Source organism: Alligator sinensis, unplaced genomic scaffold (genome assembly GCF_000455745.1).
Source record: "Alligator sinensis unplaced genomic scaffold, ASM45574v1 scaffold60_1, whole genome shotgun sequence".
Lineage (NCBI taxonomy): Eukaryota > Metazoa > Chordata > Crocodylia > Alligatoridae > Alligator > Alligator sinensis.
Genome location: NW_005841858.1, coordinates 1,905,991 through 1,927,077, shown reverse-complemented (window position 1 = coordinate 1,927,077; position 21,087 = coordinate 1,905,991). Strand labels below are relative to the sequence as shown.

General features: G+C 42.5%; 1 protein-coding gene across 1 annotated transcript in view; it reads left to right on the top strand.

Moving 5' to 3' along the window:
* PLCH1 (phospholipase C eta 1) overlaps positions 1–21,087 on the top strand; it is a 218,754-nt gene that overhangs the window by 98,490 nt on the left and 99,177 nt on the right. Inside the window, exons 3-5 of the mRNA XM_025214840.1 lie at positions 4,307–4,453; positions 8,049–8,292; positions 17,610–17,739. Coding sequence (XP_025070625.1) covers positions 4,307–4,453; positions 8,049–8,292; positions 17,610–17,739 — 521 coding nt within the window. The remainder of the gene's footprint in view (positions 1–4,306; positions 4,454–8,048; positions 8,293–17,609; positions 17,740–21,087) is intronic.

Below are 21,087 nucleotides of genomic sequence, written 5' to 3'. Positions count from 1 at the left end.
GGCAAAACTAATGCAGGTTGAGCTGAGGCATTTCCCTCCACTCTGGCTATCCCTGAGACTGCAGCAGCTAAGGTAAGGGGTTAGGAAGAATTCCTCTCAGCTCCCTGGAGCTTCTGGGGGCTGGGGGACCCTGAGCTTGGGTGGGGGGAAGCCCCCTGAGGCAGAGCCTCCTCAGTGCCCCTGTGCTAGGCCACAAGGGCAGGTACCCAGCCTGGAGGACTTCTCCCTTGCTTCTGTGGCAGCTGCTGAAGCAATCAGCAGCTGGGAAAAGGTTGGGGACTTCCCTTCAGCTCCCCTGGGCTGCCTGGGCTGGGGAGGCCAGGCTGAGGGAGACCTCTTGAGGGGGAGACTCCCCCAAGGTGGACCAGCACCTGGAGAGGGGGCTTCTGACCCCCCTGTGGGCAGACAGCAGCGGGCTGAGGACACTTGGCTGGGCTGGGAATGGCCACCAGGCTTGGGGACAAGCTCTAGTGCCCTCCTGCTTTCCACCTGCTGGCCTGGGTCAGTGCAGGCCCTCCTGCCTTTCCCAATTAAAAACTGAATTGTCACTCTGCTTAGAGGAAGCTGCCTAGTTTGAACTGATTCAGCCTCAGGTTTTTTGACTGTCTGTACTTAGCAGAGCAAACTTGGTCCCTTTACTCATGTGGAGCTAGTTGCATTTCTTCCATGGAGCACCCTAGCATGGAAGAGGGTTATTGTCCCCCATGGTACTGCTTTGGATGCCAGAGAACCACAGCTTATGAAGCTGTTTTTGGTCATTGCTTAGGTGCTTAGGATATTTCAGTTTTTGTCCTATAAAGAAAAGAAATCCCACATTTCAGAGGGGGGAGCAGAATGGTGCCTTATATCTGAATCTGTATTAAGAGCAATATTTGAGCAGCAAGGCACCGGAAGAGGGTGAAGATAAAGCAAAAAGTAAGGAGTGGTGTATAGGCAGAATTCTGGAACCAAACAGGGCAGAAAATGGAATAATTTGATAAAGGTGGCTAGGAGAGGAATTTGCTTTAACAGTGAGGGGAAGCTTGGATTGAACCTACATGAGCAAAAAGAGGAAAGTTATCTTGATGACTATGTTTGCATAAGTATGAGAGGGAGAGAGAAGTAAGAGAGTCAGTGGAGAAGTTAAAGCAACACTTGTCAAGCAGAAGATTATAACTAACAATGTTTGTTCCCTGTGAAGAGTGGGGAGATGCTCAGTGCCAGAGAGGAGGAGTCTGGAGGGTCAGTCTTACCTCCCCTAAGACTGAAAACTCCCAGCTGCTGCTGCTGCTGCTTGCCTGCTCTGAGCTGCTGGTGCAGAAGCTGGCTACAGTGGCATGATTTCCCTGTACCTGGCTAATGCCCTGGCATTGGGCTGCTGTTGCCATAGCAAAGACTCCTTGAGGGGCCACCATTCCAGCATCACTTCTAAGTTGATGCCTGGGGATCTTATCCCATGTACTCATTCCTGCTTACGCTACTGTTGTCATGGTAAAAACAGTGCTGTTGAAATATCTAAGATGGTACATAGGAAGGAAGCAAGTTGCTAGAGCAGCTACTAGGATTTGTAAGTAGCAATAATGAGAAATATGAAGTGGCAGAATCTTATATAAAGTGAGAGGAGAAGAAAATATTACATGGTTCATATGGAACATACCTCATCCTGAACCAGTGGAGCTGACACAAGCCAAGCCTGCTTGTTCACAAAGAGAGAACCTTTTAAGTTTTGGTGAATGTTTGCTCCGTTTACAGCATTCTTGAGGCCTTCACAGTCAATTTTGATATAACTCTATTCATTGTCAGAAATAGTAACACCACAGGTATCACAAGCACCCTCTTGAGGTGTGAGAGAGATTTGACTTATGTGACCAACTCTTGGTGCCTTGTCGGGTACTACATCTTTTCATTTAGAGAGACAGAAACAGAGATGAGGAGTGCTGGCATTCTTATGTGTAACCTTGATATCAGCTGTGCAGTTGTGTGTCACAGTTGTGTTAGTGGTTGTTGGTGGTTCTTATTACCACAAGTCAGGCATCCTGTTATGCTAGACATTGTACAAACATGGAACAGAAATATAGTCCCTGCCCTAAAGAATTTACAGTCTAAAAATAAATCCAAGGACAATAGGGGCATACAGAAAGAAATGGAGGGAGGGTACAATGAAACAGTTTCCCCTGTTTTCCACCTTTGTTATTGCCTCAGTCCTTACTGAACTGAACAACAGCAAGGCAGCCCACCTACTGGTCCTTGTTTCAACCAGACACTGCCTCATCTGAGTCAGGTAGAGCAAGAGAAACATACAACTGAGCATCCTCAACACACTAGATTCCATACTCAACATGTGCTTTAACTATGCAGATTTAGAGGTGACATTGCTACCTCTATACCACCACTGCCATTAAAGGTGGTAAGTTGAGGGTTTGGCTGGGCAAAAGAAAGAAAGGCAAGACCATTATTGTTCTTTGACTAGCCCTCGTTGGCATGCAGATACTATGAGGCCATATTTAGTTGGTAGTATTAAGTACTGAGGAAAAAAAAGTGATTCCTTATGTTGTCCTGCACTGTATCTTGGGAGTGGCAGTTGGAGAATTGAACTCCATAGTTTTGGCAGAATTTCTTCAGGATTGAATGTCCATGAGGCTACTTTAATGTACACCAAAATGAAATGGTTCCCTGGAATTGGAGAAGCACAAAATGTTGTCCAGTCATCTTCCCCCTGACCCTATATGGACCCTGTACTATTGTATTGTCTTCTCTTTTTGATTGATATGTGTAAATCCTGAGTTATTGTGATGTGGAAACTAAACTGATTGTTCTATTTTGTGCTGTTCTTCCATTTTGAGTAAAGCTTTCTGCTGGCATAACAGAAGCAGCATTTCAGAAAATAATTTGTTCCCTTTAGTGTTCATTTGTAAATATAGGGATAAAAAGAGGCACATTTGAAATTTATTGTCTTACAATGAAACAAAAAAGTACTAATGTTTTGCATAAGACACTTCAAGATGAGCTTTTGTAGCAGCTACGTACAACATTTCAATGTGACATCGTTTCCTACTTCAGTTATGACTTTTTCTCTGTAATTTGTTTTATAGGCCATATTTGTCAATTCCAGTTGTCAAGTATTTTGCAGCACTTATAACATGACCCAAGAGCATTGGTTTGGTGGATAAATTTCTGCAGCTGAGTCAGTTTGAGAAGCAGACAAGGATAATCTATACAGTGCTTGTTGTAATGTGTATTATGTAATCATATCTTTAGCTTACTCTGGTTTTACTCTTTGTTATGATGAAATAACTGATAGCTTCAGTGTCCCTATTTTCATAGCAAAAAGTGGCAGGATAAAGAGGGGAGTGCAAAAGAGATTTGGGATCTAATTCTCTTCTCACTGGAATGATGTGAATTGGTAGAAACTCCAGTGAAGTCACAGTATAAAACAAAGGTGAGGTCAGAATCTGTTTTAGCAAAATATGAATGATTCTGTTTTATAGATCAAATAACAGGTAGTGCATTTTTAACGTTTGTATTTAATGAGGCATATATCCTCATAATTTGATAGAGCAGCATAATCAGTTTGAAGAAGTTGGCAGTAATTTCAATATAGTAGGCATTATTTTCTTCTGTAAAATACAACTTCTCTCCCCCTCCCATCAAAACAAAATAGACATGTATAATTATGACATAACATGAAGAATTCTTCTATACTATGAAATATCATAACTGGTCTTTGTAGATGTGCTATGAATATCTTAAGTGTTGGCATTTATAGATAAGAATTCAACCTTAGTTTTATGTCAGTTAAAATTATCACTGATGCAAGAAAAACTATAAAATATTTTTTGTGCTTCTGTTGTAAATGATTATTTTTGTATAGTAGGATTTTACCTTGCTGGAGGTGGTAGATACTGAAAAAAAAAAGGATGTCTTTGTAGATCATTGTTTGTTTCTGGACTTGGAAAGTAATGTTTAACACTTGCAGTTGTAGGGATGGAAGTAGGCTTCCAAATGTTTAATAAAACTAAAAACACATTATTTCATTGAACAGCAATACTCAGCTATCTTTGGACCCAGGTGTCATCTATATATAGCAATGATAGTTTTTTAATTCTGTTTTCAATCAATTCTAATGTTGTGTTTGATCTGGTTTTACAAAGTCTTCTGAAAATTGCTCTGTTTTTAATTTTTGTCCTTGGAGTCATGTTTTATTCCTGCTAAATAAGACACAAATAAAAGTTTTTTTTTTATTGTGGTTAGAGGTTTAAAAGCTGATAAGTCATTTTTATTAGTGGAACAAAATAGCTTTTAAAATTTATTCTAATTTCCTTTCCAGTTGAAAGATGTATGAGTGTAATGCAGTCTGGGACTCAGATGATTAAACTGAAGAGTGGAACAAAAGGACTGGTACGCCTTTTTTACCTGGATGAGCACAGGACCTGCATCAGATGGAGACCATCCAGAAAAAGTGAAAAGGCTAAAAGTAAATTCTCTTAATAATTCTTTTAATTATGGTACAGGTCATAACTGGTATATGAATTACAGAGAAAACTGAGACAGATTTGTTTTTTACTGTGTAGATATTTTTGTGATACTTTAGTGATATATTCTGGCAAGTTGCTCTGTAGGATGGGCCAGGAGAAGAATGCTGTCTTTTGCAGACCCTCTGTTCATGTGACAAAATTAGAGCTCCCAAGACGTATATTATCTTGCAAGATTCAGTAATTCAGCAACAAGCATAATTCTTCATAATAAGTTTATATGAGGATCCAGCTTCAGATTCAAAGCAAAGCAATTTCATACATTTATGATAATGTCCAACAATATGTGAAAGATGTTGTAAGTGTATTTAATAAACACAAAAATGCACATTAATTTTAAGTACCTCCCTTTTCTAGTCTTCCCTCTATCCCAATATCGAATTGTGACAGGCTTTTAATAAAGCAGTATTAAAGAAGTGCCTAACTGGATAAAAGTAAGTTGGCTCAGGCTTATTCCGGAAGATATTTTTATCAAACATCTAAGCAGAAGATGTTTTTGGTAAACATCTAATGAGAAGAGGTTTTTAGCAAAAGAAAGAATCCTGGCACCTACTTTTAGAAGGTGACTCCTGACCCCAGAGTAGCCTTACATAAACTGAGGTCAGTGGTGGATCTTCAGCTTTGGATTGTGATCCCACCACTAATATGAACCAGAATACAGTGGAACATACAATAAATCATTATGCTTATGCATTGTGGGTGTAGATGAATTTCCTGTCTGATGTTCTATACTTGTTAGTTTTTTCAAGAGTGTTTATTTGATTTGTATTGTACTATATTGAGGGTTTTTTGACTGTTGCAAAACACTCTGCATGGACACTGCCGGAATGGGTATATTATAAATACAGGTAGTAATACGTGAATATATACTCTAAAAAGACCAGTAATCCATATGAAGTACAAATTTAATTTCTGATAGGGGTGTGCAAAGCGGGCCCTATTCAATTCAGATTTGGCCCAAATCAGGGACAGTGATTCGATTCGTTGAGTTGAATCACTGTCCCTGATTCGATTCAGCTGAATCCAGATCTGAAGATTCGATGATTTGGACATAGACACAACTTTAAATGTTTTTTCTACATACTTTGAGGTACTAGGCATGGCTTGTGAATGCTGTGATGCTGGGGTGGATGGAGCGTCCCACAGGAGTGTGGTGAGGTCCCTCCACATGCTTGGCAGTGAACTCGGAAGTGGTCCACTGGGTAGTGCATGGCGCCTCCCCCCCCGGCTTGGTGATCAGCCAATGGGGGGACCCTGTGGACTGGAAGTGCTTCTGGTCCACTTCTGGGTCTGCTGCCAAGTGCACTGGGGAGCCCCCCACACTTCTGTGGCACACTCCATGCATCCCAGCATCACAGCATTCACGAGCCGCCTGCTACCTAGAAGTATGTAGAAAAAACATTTAAAGTTGTGTCTATGTCCGAATCGCCGAATCTCTCCGAATCGATTTGGAGAATTCCAGTTCAATTCGGAGAGATTAAAGGGTCCTCTGATTCAATTTGGATTTGGAGATTCAGCCACCAAATCGAGCCAGATCTCTGCTGAATTGAATCAGGGACCAAAGCTTTGGACAGCCCTAATTTCTGACTTCAGTGCATTTGCATAGCACCCAAGTCATTGCTGTATTTAGCACATAATGTTGAAATTTGAACGAAGATATTACTCTGTTCAATAGGAAACACAATTCTGGATGATTTGAAAATGTGCCTCAAGTTTACATGAACTATATACATATATACTTAAGTTATACTTATGCTAACTTGGCAAGATACCAAAGTACACCAGTCATTATTTTATTTGAACATAACAGAGCACTACAGTCACTTAAAGAAATGTAGTAAATTTTAAAAGCGTGGTTTCACATACTTTGATTGATCTCTACTCAACATATGTCTAGAATAATGGAGTATCTCAGTGTTTGCCATAACTGTATGAGAGTAGCAGGGTTCTGACAAATGCAATTTTTCCTTGAAATTGCAAAAAACAATTCATCATTACAGTACTATACGTGCCATTTAGTGACATTATATTTTTGAGGTTTACTTTAGCATCACTGGTTTGCATCCCTGGCTTAGCAACTTTGGTTTGGTAGTTCAAGTAGGTTGATTGATAGACACTGAAATGCCTAGAGGGTAAGTGACGGTGTGTAGGTGTTTTGTGTTATCTTTGTATAACATTTGAAGTCTGGCTGAATAGGCAGGAAACTTCCTAGGTTAAAAGATTCATTGCCATATAGCCTCCTTTAAGAAGGGCTGGTTAATTTGGAAGAATGGGAAAAACAACCTTGTAAGCATTTCTTTAAAAAGTATTTCACATTTTCCATTTATTGTTACTATTTTTTAGCTTTAATTTGAAACAACTTTCCTGCTTCGTCCCTCCTGAACACAAACACTGTATTTACCTGAATCCAAGAACACTTCAAATTCAAGGTGATCCCCAATAGTTAGATTCTACACATGGAAAAATATAAGTTGGTTATACTTTTCCATGTATAGAATCTAATAAGAGGAAGGACTTCTTAGATTCATCCCCACACTGCTGTGGTGTGGAAAGCAGTGGCAGAGGTGAGGGGCCAGACCCTCTGTCCTCCTTCATGCCTGTGCATGTCCCTGCTGTTACTTGTACAACCCCCCAGTGTCTGATGCACCACAGTTCCTCCAAGCCTCACAGGTGGGTCTCCCCCATGTGCCCCCATCTCTTCCCTACTGCTCAGTATCCCTTACCCTCCCCTGCTCATGTGCCCCTTCCTCTGCCAGCTGAAGCCAGAGCTGAGCCACTACCTGCCCTGGACCAGTACTTGAATTTAAGAATCTAGGGGGAAAAACCTTGTCTGGGATTCAAGTAAATGCAGTAAGTATGCAAATTGTGCCTATTCAGTTCAAAGTGAGGGGTGAATAAACCTGGTCTTGTCATTAAAGCTTAGTAGTAAACAGTAAGGAAGGTTCTAGATGATAATACTGGGGTGGGGAGAGGAGGGGAGAGTTTCCTTATTAAGGGGCCAGGTATAATTTAAGCAGTGTCTGGAACAATAAGGAGTCTCCCTGCCTATGTAGGACTATTGGTACTTTATTTCCTATCATGGGAAGTTTGGTTACAGTGCTCCTTTTAGTAGGGAACAGTGTGTGTTATTTTCTATGACTCTGCAGGTCTGCTGATTCATGGAAGGAAGTGTATGAGGTTAAGGTATCATGGTCCGTCTGCTCACTTAGCCTTTTGAGGTGGCTTGCATTTGTGGGATTTAGTACGTAACAGTCCCTACCTTTGAGAGGTAGGATACTGTCATTTTTGCTGGTCTATGGCCAGGAGTACTGTTTTGGGAAATCCTCTTGTATGCACACATTCTGAACCCGTGCAAGGGCAAGGCTAATATTTGATCTGCCTTTCCAGTGCAGTTCCAGTGTGATGGCCTGTAAATTTGCCTTTATTTAAAAAAACAAAACCCCAAAAACTGAGTAGTAGAGAATAATCTGAAATACAAAACAAACTGAATGAACATCCAGCCAATCTTTAATTTTTTTATTTCCCTTTCCTTTGCAGTTATAATTGACTCAATTTATAAAGTCACAGAAGGCCGACAATCAGAAATATTCCATCGCCATGCAGAGGGGAACTTTGACCCAAGTTGCTGCTTTACCATTTACCATGGGAACCACATGGAGTCACTAGATCTGATCACCTCTAATCCAGAGGAGGCTCGCACTTGGATCACAGGACTAAAATATTTGATGGCTGGAATAAGTGATGAGGACTCTCTTGCTAAAAGACAAAGAACTCACGATCAATATCCTTTCTAGAACTTTATCTCCAGTTTCCAGTTTGGTATTTCTAGTTTATTTTTCCTGGTGTTGGTATTAGTAGTCCATTCTACCTCCCACAGAAAACAATTGAAATGTTTGCTTTTGATTGTGATAGGAGAGGAATTGGTTCATGGGTTCAAAGAATTGTTTTTACAAATTCAGAATAATTTCTGATCTTCCCAATGAGTTTGAAAGTTTTCCAATCCTCTTATTTCATTTTTTAAAATAGTTTCATAGTTGGTAGGGTCGGAAGTGACCTAAGCAGATCATCTAGTCCAACCCCCTGCCATGGGCAGTTAAGGGTGCTGGAGTCAAATGACACCAGCTAGGTGGCTGTCTAGCCTCCTTTTGAAGACCCTCAGGGTAGGGGCAAGCACCACTTCCCTTGGAAGTTGGTCCCAGCACCTAGCCACCCTGACAGTGAAGTAGTGCCTCCTGATATCTAGCCTGAATCTACTCTCAGTCAACTTATGGCCATTGTTCCTTGTTACCCCCGGTAGTGCTTGGGGAAACAGGGACTCTCCCACTGCCTGCTGATCCCCCTTGGCAAGCTTATAGGTGGCCACCAGATCCCCTGTCAGCCTTTTCTTGTGGAGGCTGAACAGGTTCAGGTCACATAGCCTCTCCTCATAGGGCCTGCCCTGCTGCCCCCTGATCATGCGAGTGTCCCTCCTCTGGACCCTCTCCATGCTGTCCACATCCCTCCTGAAGTGCGGCACCCAGAACTGGACGCAGTACTCCAACTGTGGCCTGACCAGTGTCGCATAGAGGGGGAGGATCACCTCCTTGGACCTGCTCGTGAGGCATCTGTGGATGCATGACAAGGTGCGGTTAGCCTTCCTGACCACGTCTCCACATTGACGGCCCATGTTCATCTTGGAATCAATAGTGATTCCAAGATCCTTCTCTGTCTCTGTGCTGATGAGAAGGGAGTTCCCCAGCCTGTAGGCATGCTGCTGGTTCTTCCTCCCCAGGTGCAACACCTTGCACTTGTCCATATTGAAAACCATTCTGTTCTCATCTGCCCACCCCTGTAACGTGACCAGATCTAGTTGTAGCCTGTCCCTCCCTTCTAGTGTGCTCACTTCTCCCCACATCTTAGTGTCATCTGCGAACTTGAGCAAGGAGCTTTTCATCCCCTTGTCCAAGTCGCTGATGAAGATGTTGAACAGTGCGGGCCCGAGGACCGAGCCCTGGGGGACCCCACTGCCCACATCTCTCCAGGTCAAAAATGACCCGTCCACTACTACTCTCTGGGTGCGGCCCTTCAGCCAATTTGTGACCCATCTGACTGTGTAGGCATCGACACTACAGATGCCTAATTTTTTAATGAGGATCAGGTGAGAGAGAGTGTCGAAGGTCTTCCTAAAGTCCAGGAAGACTACGTCCACCGCGACACCTGCGTCCAAGGCTCATAGAAGGCCACCAGGTTGGTCTGACAGGACCTGCCTCTACTGAACCCATGTTGGTTGCCCCTAAGCATAAACTCCCCTGCTGGCCCCTCGCAGATGTCCTCCTGAATAATTTTCTCAAAGAGCTTCCCCAGGACTGAGGTAAGACTAACAGGCCTATAGTTTCCTGGGTCCTCTTTCGTCCCTTTTTTGAAAATGGGGACCACATTGGTCCTTTCCCAGTTGTCAGGCACCTCACCAGAGTACCACGAGTGCTTGTAAAGCTGTGCCAGGGGTCCTGCAATGACCTCTGCCAGTTCCCTAACACTCTGGGGTGGAGATCGTCGTTTGAAATGGATCATTTGAAATTACAGCTGCAAAAACTGATTCTTATTTAGAAAATTAGGGATTGGTTCTCTCTCTTGAGAGATGCTTGGCCTTCATTAAGGAGATTTGGCACCTCTCACTGGATGCTTAGCATTTTACAGGAGTAAAGAGAGCTTAATCTTGGGGAATGAATCAGAAATTCAGTTTTGATTCAAGTTAACAACCAAGGCATTCAGGAGGAGATTCTATAGAGAAAGGCTGGCAAGTAGAATTGGATGGAGGATATAGGTTGAGAGTAAAAAAGATGGATTGGTGATAATTAAGCAGCTACTCTGAAATAATAACTATGAAAGCTGGATATTTACTTATTTAAGGGTATAATTTACCCATTGGACTTATTACTTTCTATTTGGAAGTTCATGGAGCTTATTTGGAGATGTAGATGATTATTTTGCTGAAATGGGTTTTTTTCCTATTGAAAATAAAATGTTTCATAAAATATATCTGATTACACTCCTGCAATCAAATGAAATAATTTGGAATTTAAAAAAAATATTCAGAAACTTTCAGAAAATTTACCTTCTCTCCATTTTTGTTTTGTTTTTTTCTTTTTACATTACACTAAGTGTTGAAAAGTATTTGAAAGATAAAAGCTGATAGAAAGTAACACATTCCGTTTTAAAAGTGACATCCTTCTCACCTTATAATTTCCTCTCAAAGTTTTGGGCTCCACAATTCAAAAAGGATGTGGAGAAGCTCGATATAGTCCAGATAATAGCCATGCACATGATCAGAGGTCGAGGAAAATAGACTTTATGACGAGAGGCTGAGAGCTATGGGACTCTTCAGCCTGGAAAAGTGCAGGCTCAGGAGCGATCTGATGGCCACCTATAAGTTTATCAGGGGTGTTCACCAGGTTCTGGGGGAACGTTGTTCACCAGAGTGCCCCAAGGGGATGACAAGGTCGAATGGTTATAAACTCCTGCAAGACCATTTCAGACTGGACATAAGAACTTCTTTACTGTCCGAGCCCCCAAGACCTGGAATAGCCTGCCACCGGAGGTGGTTCAAGCACCTACTTTGAACGCCTTCAAGAGAAATCTGGGTATTTTTCTTGCTGGGATCCTATGACCCACCCTGGGGCAGGGGACTGGACTCGATGATCTTCGGAGGTCCCTTCCAGCCCTAATGTCTATGAAATCTATGAAAGTAAATTAAAAGAAATCTTTCAAAAAAGGTCAGTTTTGCATATATCCTTTGAATTTTTTAATAAAAGTAGGTTGGATGAAGCAGAGGAAAGCCAAAGGGTCCACTTCTGTTCATCTACTTGTTGTAATTCACAAGTATAGTATCATTGATCTCCATGGCTCTTCATAAAGTATAGGCAGGTGTATTTTATCAATTTCATATTATGGTTATGTAAGTTATTAGAACGTGCATCATTTATTAGTGATACAAGTGTAGTAAAACCATTATATCTTGAACCCTATTTCATTCAGGGTCAAAGATGATTTCGCTGATTTATATTCCAACAGGATCATACATTTGTAACAGAGAGTAATAGTTGGTATGTGCTCCCGAGCTGATGTCTGTTCTAATTCCATTTTTAAGGTGGTTCAAAGGTACATTCATCTATACCTGTAGAATAACATCCTTGATTCAAAGAGTTTGCAGTTGATTTTATAAAAAATACATAATTCCCCTGATAGAGACAAATACAGAAGTTGTACTTTTAAGTCCAGTGCAGCAAAGGATCCATATATTTTTGCTTAGGATGTTAATCACAAATAGTAAAGTGACTTCAAGTGAGTTGAAGAGTATAAGCTTAAGAAGCACTGAAGCTATGAAACACACATGGGTCCAAATTCTGCCTCTCCCCTTGCACATGAGCATTCTTTAAATGGTAGTTGGAGAGCTGGGTGGATTACTCTGGCCCTTCTGAAACATTGCACACAGGCTGACCTACTGCAAACAGGAGCTGTTTTGAGAGGATTACAGCATGTATCCTGTATTGTCTTGGTTAAGACTGCACCCAGCAGTGGAGATCCACAGTGGATAGGGTAAAATAAACAGGCTTTGATTAATAGGCTTTTCAAGCATACACTGCTCTCAGCATATCACACACAAATGTTCAGAGACCAAGGCACAGTATCCTAGGGCTGTTGACAGATATTAAATTAAAGGTTGATGAGATCTGACACACAACCCCAACAATTGTGCCTCCTGCTATGGCATGCATGGCAGGAAGTGGGATTGTGAGATTGGGGTTCAGTCCCAATTGCGCCATATTGCTGGTGAAGGGGGAGCTTGGGTTCATGATCACTGGGCTCCCCTGCATGGGCAAATAGAAAACTTGTCTCCCCTTCTGCATTCTCTCTAAGCTGTGTGGGGTGCGTGGTTGCACAGGCGCGCTCATGCCGCACTGCCAGGCGTGCCTGCGTGGCCATGCACACCACACAGCTTAGTGGGAACACTGCTCCCCTGTGCTCCTGCAGCTGGTAGCCTTGGGATGATTGGGTCTGCCAGCTGGTGGAGTGCATTGGATGCCTTAACTCCTGTGTGTTCTTGTGACTGGGACCATTCTTCAGAGTTTTGTGACCTGTTTCATTTGTTACTATGTGGTCATGTGCACTGATACATATCTGACTTCCATGGACAATGGCAAATAATTTCTATTTGAGAATAATTTTGTTCCATTGTGGCCAGTACCCTTGATTTATATGCACCCAATGCTGTACATCCTGCAACAGTGCTTCTGTATCTGTTGCTTGCAAAGCATCTGTTTCTAGTGCTACTTCCTTGTTTTCATTGTAACGTTCTATTTTTGCTTGAGATTGTTGGCATCCTTCATTCTCGGGAAAGTCTTGTCAGAGTGCTATCCGCTTTCCTGCTCACTGTCTCTACATTCTCGCCTTGCTTCCCACCCTTCAGTTCCTAGGCAGTCCTGTGATTTCTGCTACTTTTTGTACAAAGGTTTATGAGTATGTCACCATTTATATTCTGCTTTCCATTTCTTCCTATCAATTTGGTACTTTTGACTGCTTCAGCCCATTTTGCTTCGTCGGGATCAGGCCTGATGCTTCTTCCCCTTTCAAAGATGACTGACCAAAGAAACTCAGGCGCCCTACTGTGATTTGCATGCTAGGTTGCACTCTCGTCATTTTGTGAATACTGTCAGTAGGATTTTGTCATAGTTCTCTCCGGTGCTTTCATGAACTAAAATGTCACTGCTGATTACTTTAACTCCTGTCACAAAAGATACTCCAGAAAAGGCTGTACCAGGTTTGGGGTTTTTTTTTCCTACTGCAACCACTGAGCTAAGTCTTTACAACTGTTCCTTTGGCTGTTTGTTTATGCTAGTGTTTCTTCTCCACTTTGAGGTCTATCATTAATAGCAGCCATCTCCATGCATGCATTACTGATCCTGCAGTTTTAGAAAGCTTGAAGCAAGAATTCTTGTGGGTGATAGCTCTTACAGGACCAGTTGCATAGTTGGGATAGACATAGGCAAGCTTTTGGCCTATGGGGGTATGTCTACATATGCATTAATGTTATTACAGGTACCAAACTAAATGCTCAGTAACCAGCACTAATGTGCAGTAGTGCTGACGCACACATTTTAGGTGACGCTACTGTGCAGTAGATTAATTCTACTGCACATTAGCACAGGTTTTGCCTGCTGTGCTAATGCCCAGTAGAACTAGTTTGTGCTTGAAGCATCTTATGTAGATGTGCGCAGAAGTACTCTTCTTTAGACCTCTGGGAAGCAGACACAGCAGAGCTAAGTAGCAGATGGGACAAGAGCTTGTTTAGGAGGGTTTAATGAGTATCGGGTAGATTATAATGGACCATGAAGTCATTGTCTAGGTTCAGTCCCTCATACTTAGTGTCCAATTGGCTAATGAATTCCTCTTTCCAAACCCATCTTGTAAAGTTGTTGGGCAGGTTTTCTTTGAGCACAGTGAAAATTTCCTTTAGAGAGGTTTCAAGTTAAATTTTGATTGCAAGTAATTTCTTCTATCTTTGGCTTTTATTTTTTATAAACAAGCTAGGATTGAGGTCTCAGTTACAAAGCTGTAGCAGGGCACTGGAGTGTGTCTGCTCCTTTAAGTGAGTTAGCAGCCTGGAAGGCTGCTTGCAGGTGGTGCAGAGGGCTAAGGAGAGACCCGCCTGGCTGGAAGAGGCTGGAGCTATATAAGCCCAGAGCCTGAGCCAGTCAGGCAGTCTCATCCTGGCAGTCACAGCATGAGGAGCTCTGGGAAGCAGAGCTCCTGAAAGGACTGGACCTTACACTGCAGGCCTGGGAGCAGAGGCACGGCCCTTGGGCTGAGAAAGACTGAGTTTTACAGGCAAGTGGCCTTGGTTATATTATGAGTCCACAGAGGGTCCTTGTGCCTGGACCAGAGGGTCCCTGAGCCCAGAGAAGGGCTGTGAGTTGGACCAAGGGTCTGGGAACCCAGAGATGGGGCAGCATGCAGGACCAAGGGTCCAGAAGCCAAGAGAAGGGGCGGTGTGCAGGACCAGAGGTCCGGGAGCCCAGGAAGGGATTGTGTAAGGGACCAGAGGGGTCCAAAGGGCCAAGGGGGCTGAGTGCATAATTTGTCAACATCACAGAGAGAGAGAGCCCGCAAGAATTAGGGCGTGGTGTACAGGAGGTATGAAGTGATGTACAGAGCCCTTAAGGTGACAGGTGCTCAGCAGGGGTAGAGACAGACTGAGAGGGCCTGCTGGCCTGGGGCACAGGAGAAGCCCAGTGGGGATTGCCAAAGGCTCAGGCTCATTCAGAGCCCACAGGCAGCCTCTCTTTTTATAACCTTCATTAAGAGCAAGGCATGGCAGGAGAGCTTCAAGGGAAGGGCTACAGCTGAGCCTGAGCCAGGCAGGGCCTGCATGGCCACCAGGGGACAGCATGACCACTCTTGGGACCATGGACCTGTTACAGAGGCTTCCTGGCTAACATCTGTGGGAGATGTGGAACGAAAGGCCACAGAACAGTTTCATTGGTGACTGAGAGCCATCCCCCAGTAGAGGACCTTGAGTAAAGTGCATTTTCTTGGCTTCAGTCTAGTGTTGTATGTTTTGCTCTAAAGCAGACACATCAATGATATGGCCCATGGGCTGAATCTAGTCCATGGAGCCACATCATCTGGCCCTCAGTGCTGGACCTGTGCAGGACCAGTCTAAGGATCCTCCCATATTCTTAATCCAGAGCCTGTTCTGGCTGGTCTGGGACTACACTATATGTGGCATCTGCTCTTGCTGGTCTGGGTATTGAGCCATGGTTGGCACCTGCTTCAGCTGGTCTGTGATAGGTGCCACATGCAGCACACTTCCCTGAATGGGTGCAGTGTGCAGTGCAATCCTGGACTCGCCAGAGCAAGTGCTGGATCTGGCATGTTGGGGAAAAGAGGGAGGGGACTCCATGGTTCTGCATACTGGGTCCAATGTGTACTCTGACTGTTCTGGGACTGTGCCAAATCTGGTGCCCACTGCAGCCAGTCTGGGACATATGCTTCATGCAACAACTGCCCTAGATGGGCTAGAGTGAGCACCATGTGCAGCTTGTATCCCAATACAGCCAGAGTGGGTGCCAGATATGGTCCAGTCCTGGACCAGCTGGAGCAAGCACCACAGGCACTGAATCCAGCATGGGGGGAGAGGATCTGTGGGCCCCATTTGGAGGTTCATCTGGCTTGTGGATCAATTCCATGCCACGCATCTCACCTGTGGGGCTAGATGATTTTGACACCCCTGCTCTAAACGGACAGTCACAAGTTCCTTAATAATGTAAAGACTCATTATCTTTGTCTTCAGTAGGGATCTTGCCTGAACAAGGTCTATAAGGCTGAACTCTGAATCTTTCCCCATTCCTTCAGCTCTATTCATGATTTTTTAATGCTCTCCTAAAGTTTCTAGGCATTACAACAGAGCTTCTCATTTTACAAAGCCCTTGCCTATCTCTTGCATTTAAATATAGAAACCCTTTCTTTTATTAAATTATCCTGTATTATCATTTATGCATTATTTAATGTTTTCTTTGAAGATCGTGACTTAATTATGAAGAGCCATTTTCAGTTACTAGAATAATATAATTTATTTAGTTTCCTTTCTGGGAGCATTCTTACCTAGAGCTACAGAACAGATGTCATATTACACTACTGGGATGACTGAAGTGATTCAAGTGGACCAACATCTATTGAAATCAGTACTCAAGAGGGGGTATGGGGGAGTTCTGCTGTGTTTGGGAACCCCACAGGTTACAAGAGAACCTGCGTCCAGAAGCAGAGAATGTAGATTTCCCTGCTGCAAAAAGATTTGCTTCTTTTAAGATTCTGCCATTAGGGGTGTCCTCATCCTGGAAACTGCTTAGGTTTTTAGAAGGGCACTTTCTATAGGCCTTAGGAGGTTTGGAATTACACTTTCTGAATGCATCTATTAAACCAGAGTGTTTTCCCCTCCCTAATGTTTAGACCGGTAACCAAGCTGTGCCAGATTGGCCTGAGGCTGTGTAGGATATCTCACCTAGAGAAGTGAGAGAGGGACTGTCAGGGATCACTATTACTCCCTGAACTCTGCAGTTCACATATATTGTATGCAGATATATGACAGCACAGCCTAATCCCCTCCTGTGACTGACACAGAGGGTCAAAGTGCGGTGAGTATGGGAAGGGCTGGGGCAGCAAGGTTGGGAATAGGGACAGAAGAGAACTATCTAGGGGTGAAAGAGGATGTAAATGGAGAATGATGTAGTGAGATGATGCAATAATTTTAAGAAAGTGTGGCTTGAGGAGGGGAGAAATTATCAGCAAAAGGAAAAATTAAAAATATATGGTAAAATAACAGCTGCATGAAATTAGGTGAAATCTAGAGACCAGAGAGGACAGAAAAACAACTATTAATTCTAACTGACTAATTTTTAATTAAAAATCTTCCTGAAATCATTGACTTAAGTCATCTGGCTGGACTAGTGTCATCATGTCAATTTTATTCCATGCTGTAGCATTAGATACATTTTGAACTTGATGCAGAGGCCTGTTGAGCAAGAAGTCTGGAAGTACACATTCTGAGCCAAATATCCCTCAGCTCCACTGAAATCAGGAACCCCAGTTTACATTAAGATAAAACTGCTCTAAGATCACTGAATCATTCCTCCAGATGGTGAAGCTATATGAGAGATCAGTTTGTCTCAGTGTGGAGGTGGTCACAGACTTGATAGAAATTATGGGCCATTTTAGGATAGTCTTGATGAAAACATTCTGCCAGTCATATTGTGGAATAGGCTGGCACAAATTATCTTTGGTAAGGGTGCCAAGTCTGCCATTGCAATGTCACTGTTCTATAGTGCTTTTCAACAGTGGATGGCAAACAGTATCTGTATCAGAATCTCCATTCCACAGACATGGAGACTGAGAAAAAAGGGTAGAAGTACCTTCTCCAAGGCTATCTAGTAGGCACTGGCACAGCTGAGAATAGGTCTCCTGAGTCTCATTCCAGTATTTATTCAGCTAGAACACACTACCTTCCTCATCCATGATGAAGACATTCAGTATAAGTAGTTCAACCTTTCCTTAACATATTTGCACTTGGGTGAAGCAGACCTTTGAGGAAGCTGACAAGAATGGAGATGGCTTATTGAATATTGAAGAGATCCACCAGTTGATGCATAAACTAAATGTCAATTTGCCTCGCAGAAAAGTACGACAAATGTTTCAGGTTAGGCTTTTATTTTCAGTATTGTGTTTATAAATATATATTGTGGTCCCAGAGATGATGTGCAGGTTACTGACAAGGAATCAATAATTTTTAAAGGTTACTAAGAAAACAGTTGCATTTAATTGATTTTATATAGGTGAAGCAGAGGAGAGGACATGATGCCTGGTGATTTTAGCCATTGATGATAGCTAGTTTGGTGACATTAGGCAAAAGGCCCGAAGTAAGGTATTTCAGTGCCTGATTAATTATGTGCGACTAGAAAGGTGTGGCTAGAAAAGTCTAGTTATTTTGGCTACTTTACAAAATTACCACAGGTCACTTAAGGCTCAGTTCTTTTAGCTTTATTCATATTTATCAATACCTTATTCCATAAATAGTTCAATTTGAGATTAATGGTACTAATTCTGAAGGAAAGTACTTCCCAGTGTGAGTAGGGGGAACAGAAATAAGCCTTTATTTAGATTTTCTGTTATCACCCCACCTCAACCCCCTCCTGTATAATTTACACAAAAAACAGCATTTCATTTAGAGCAAGATTAAATCCTGGTATGATGAAAAAGGTGAGAAGAGTTGGAACTGTAGCAAAGAGGGGTTAATTTGCTCCAGTCTAATGGTTGGAGCAAGTTGCACTCAACCTGTGCTAATTAAGGAGCCACTCTGTAGATTTTGCTTGCATGAGAAACAAGGTCCAAGATGTTCATGTTACCACATACATTCTGTAGAGGCCCACTTTATATAAAGGCCAAGATCTAGATATGGTCTCATACATGTCCTTCTGAGGCTGGTAAATGCAGATGGAGAAAATGAGGCACAGAGAGATGAATAATTTGTTCCAAGGCAGCACAGTGAACCCACCAGACACTAGTGGACAAAGGGTGATGAAGGCTATCCATAGCAGAACAAGAAATAGAAGCCAGGAGTTGGACCTTCAAGTCCTCCATCACCTCCACTCACCCACAGTATTTCTCTTGGTGTAGGTTGCTTGCACTTTTAACTTCAGATCATGCATCATGGTGAGTGTCACAGCACTGATAGCATGTAAAGGAGGAGGATTTGTGGACACACAATTGTTCTCATTATACTGGACTTAATTCTGCTTTTATGTTGGTGTATATGCAGAATGGAGCTACTCATTTAGCAGAGCTGACTGAAATTTTGAATATATTTTTAGAAAAATACTTGAACAAAAATTAGTTTTGAAAGGAAAGAGTTGCAGAAATATCCGTGCATTTCACAGAAATCATCAAGGTTATTTTTTCATTTCTTTGATATAATCTCAGAGAATATTTACCAGTTTTAGCCACTGTTACTATTTATACTCTTGCAAGTAAATGAGAAATTAACTGTATTAGGTATAACACGAATAAGACAAAAAATTTTAAAAGTACATTTTTTTTGCACAAAAATCTAGACAACTGCACAAAAGGGAGGTTTGTTTAAAATCTCAGAACCACGTATAGACAAAAATGTGCATGGCCTTCTTGGGTAAGATCAGCATTATAGTGGCAAATCCCTCAGAGGAAGGAGGGGTATAGGTTATAGCCATGTCTGTCTAAGGACATAGGCAAACAAGGTTCTTTGTGTGAATCTGATATCTTTTATTGGAGCAACTAACTAAGGAGGAAGAAGGTCAGAGGAAGGAGTACGGTTCATGGGTGTGAGAAATCTGGAATGCTTCTGAGGTAGCTGATGCCAATGCATAGATAAATTTAGGCCAAACAGCATCCACAAATCATAAGCCTCTTTTGAAGTAGAGGTAGAATTTTAAATAAAAAAAAAAACAAATTCTCTTTAATACCAAGTAGTTGAAAATTGTTTCCTTCTCCGCTTAACTGCTATAATCTGAATTTACGAACTCCAGTGACAGCAGCACTAACTTTTAACGTGGTGTACTGAAATACAGCTCTCTGCAGATCTGAGGTGTTACCATTCTTGCCAGCTGCTGCAGGAGAAATAGAGGATTACGAAGTCATGCATTGACAGGGAAAAAATCTTTTTAGTTTGCCTTTAAAATTAAAAGAAATACCTAGGGATGGAACATGCTCTTATTAACAGGCATAAGCTTTTTTATAACCAGAAGCAGTTATTATTTTAATTTGGCAAAAACAAACTGCTTTTTAACTCTCTTGTTGCTGCCAGCCTGTATCTGAGTTCATATTGTAGGCCTTGCAAAGATGCTTAAAGACACACCTTGGAAAGAAAATTGAAGTGCTGAAAGATTATCCTAGTGCTAGTGGCTGTTGAAACCCAATCCCAAAGCCTTTATTTTTCAAGTAATCTTCTCTTAGGCAAGTGGCTCAATGGCCTTCCAGAATCACCGGTGCTTTGGGCACGGTAAAGGATAGGACAGAGATGTAGTGGGCCAGATTCTTTGTTCTGGATCTGACTACTTTGCAAAGCTGCCAGAGCATTGTTTTAAAGGATTCCTCCTGGCATTGCTAGCTTTGTGCCATCTGTTTGCTGTTTATGCTTGACTCAGCTGAGGATCTGCCCCCCTGTTATGATTACACAGACTCTAATCTGTAAAACTGTGTCATTCAGATGCCTGCTACCCAGAATCCAAGAAATACTACATGTGTGTGAAAAGGGACATCCCTGAATATGAGGAGTATGTGCTGCAGTAAAGGAGCATCCAGATATAGAGATGGAGAAGTGCAGCATGTAGGGCTATGAAATGAATGTTTGTTTTCATATCGGTATTTACTTATGTAAAAAATAATGATATGCTATCCAAAAATATGTTTAAAGCAATGTTAAATTGAACGTGTTAGTTAAAGGTAAAGTGAAACTGAACTACTGGTGAGTGGCTTTTTGTGTCTTGTAGACAAGCTGTTCCATTCTGGGAAGCATGAGATCAGGTGCAGGCAGAAAAAGTTGATGTACAAGTAAAAAGAATGTGGACCATGACACAGTGGGCTCGTGAGGTTTTGGAGAGATGGCTGAGCCCTCCAGCATGATTTTTCCTTTTTATCTGATGAACTGTTATACAGAGACAGCTAGCTAGAATCAAGGGGATTCTGTTCAAATCAATGTTGATAAGAGTTTCTGCCCAGTTAGAAATTAAGGATGGACAGTTTTTCATGGGACGCCACATGGATATTAGCACCTGCATTTGCAAATCTTGAAGTGAAATGTAAAGAAAGGTTATAAAGGGAAAGAATACCTCTAGGCATGGGCGACAGGTGGCTCCTGAGTCTGGGGTAGGGGGCACCCGCAGAAGTCAGTGGCAGGAGTGGAGCTGTTGAGCGTCCGCAGATGCTGCTGCTGGTGTTGGCAGTGGGGGCTGAGCTAGCGAGCATCTGCAGACGCCAGCAGTGGCATCAGTGGTGGGGACAGCTCTGTCAGGGG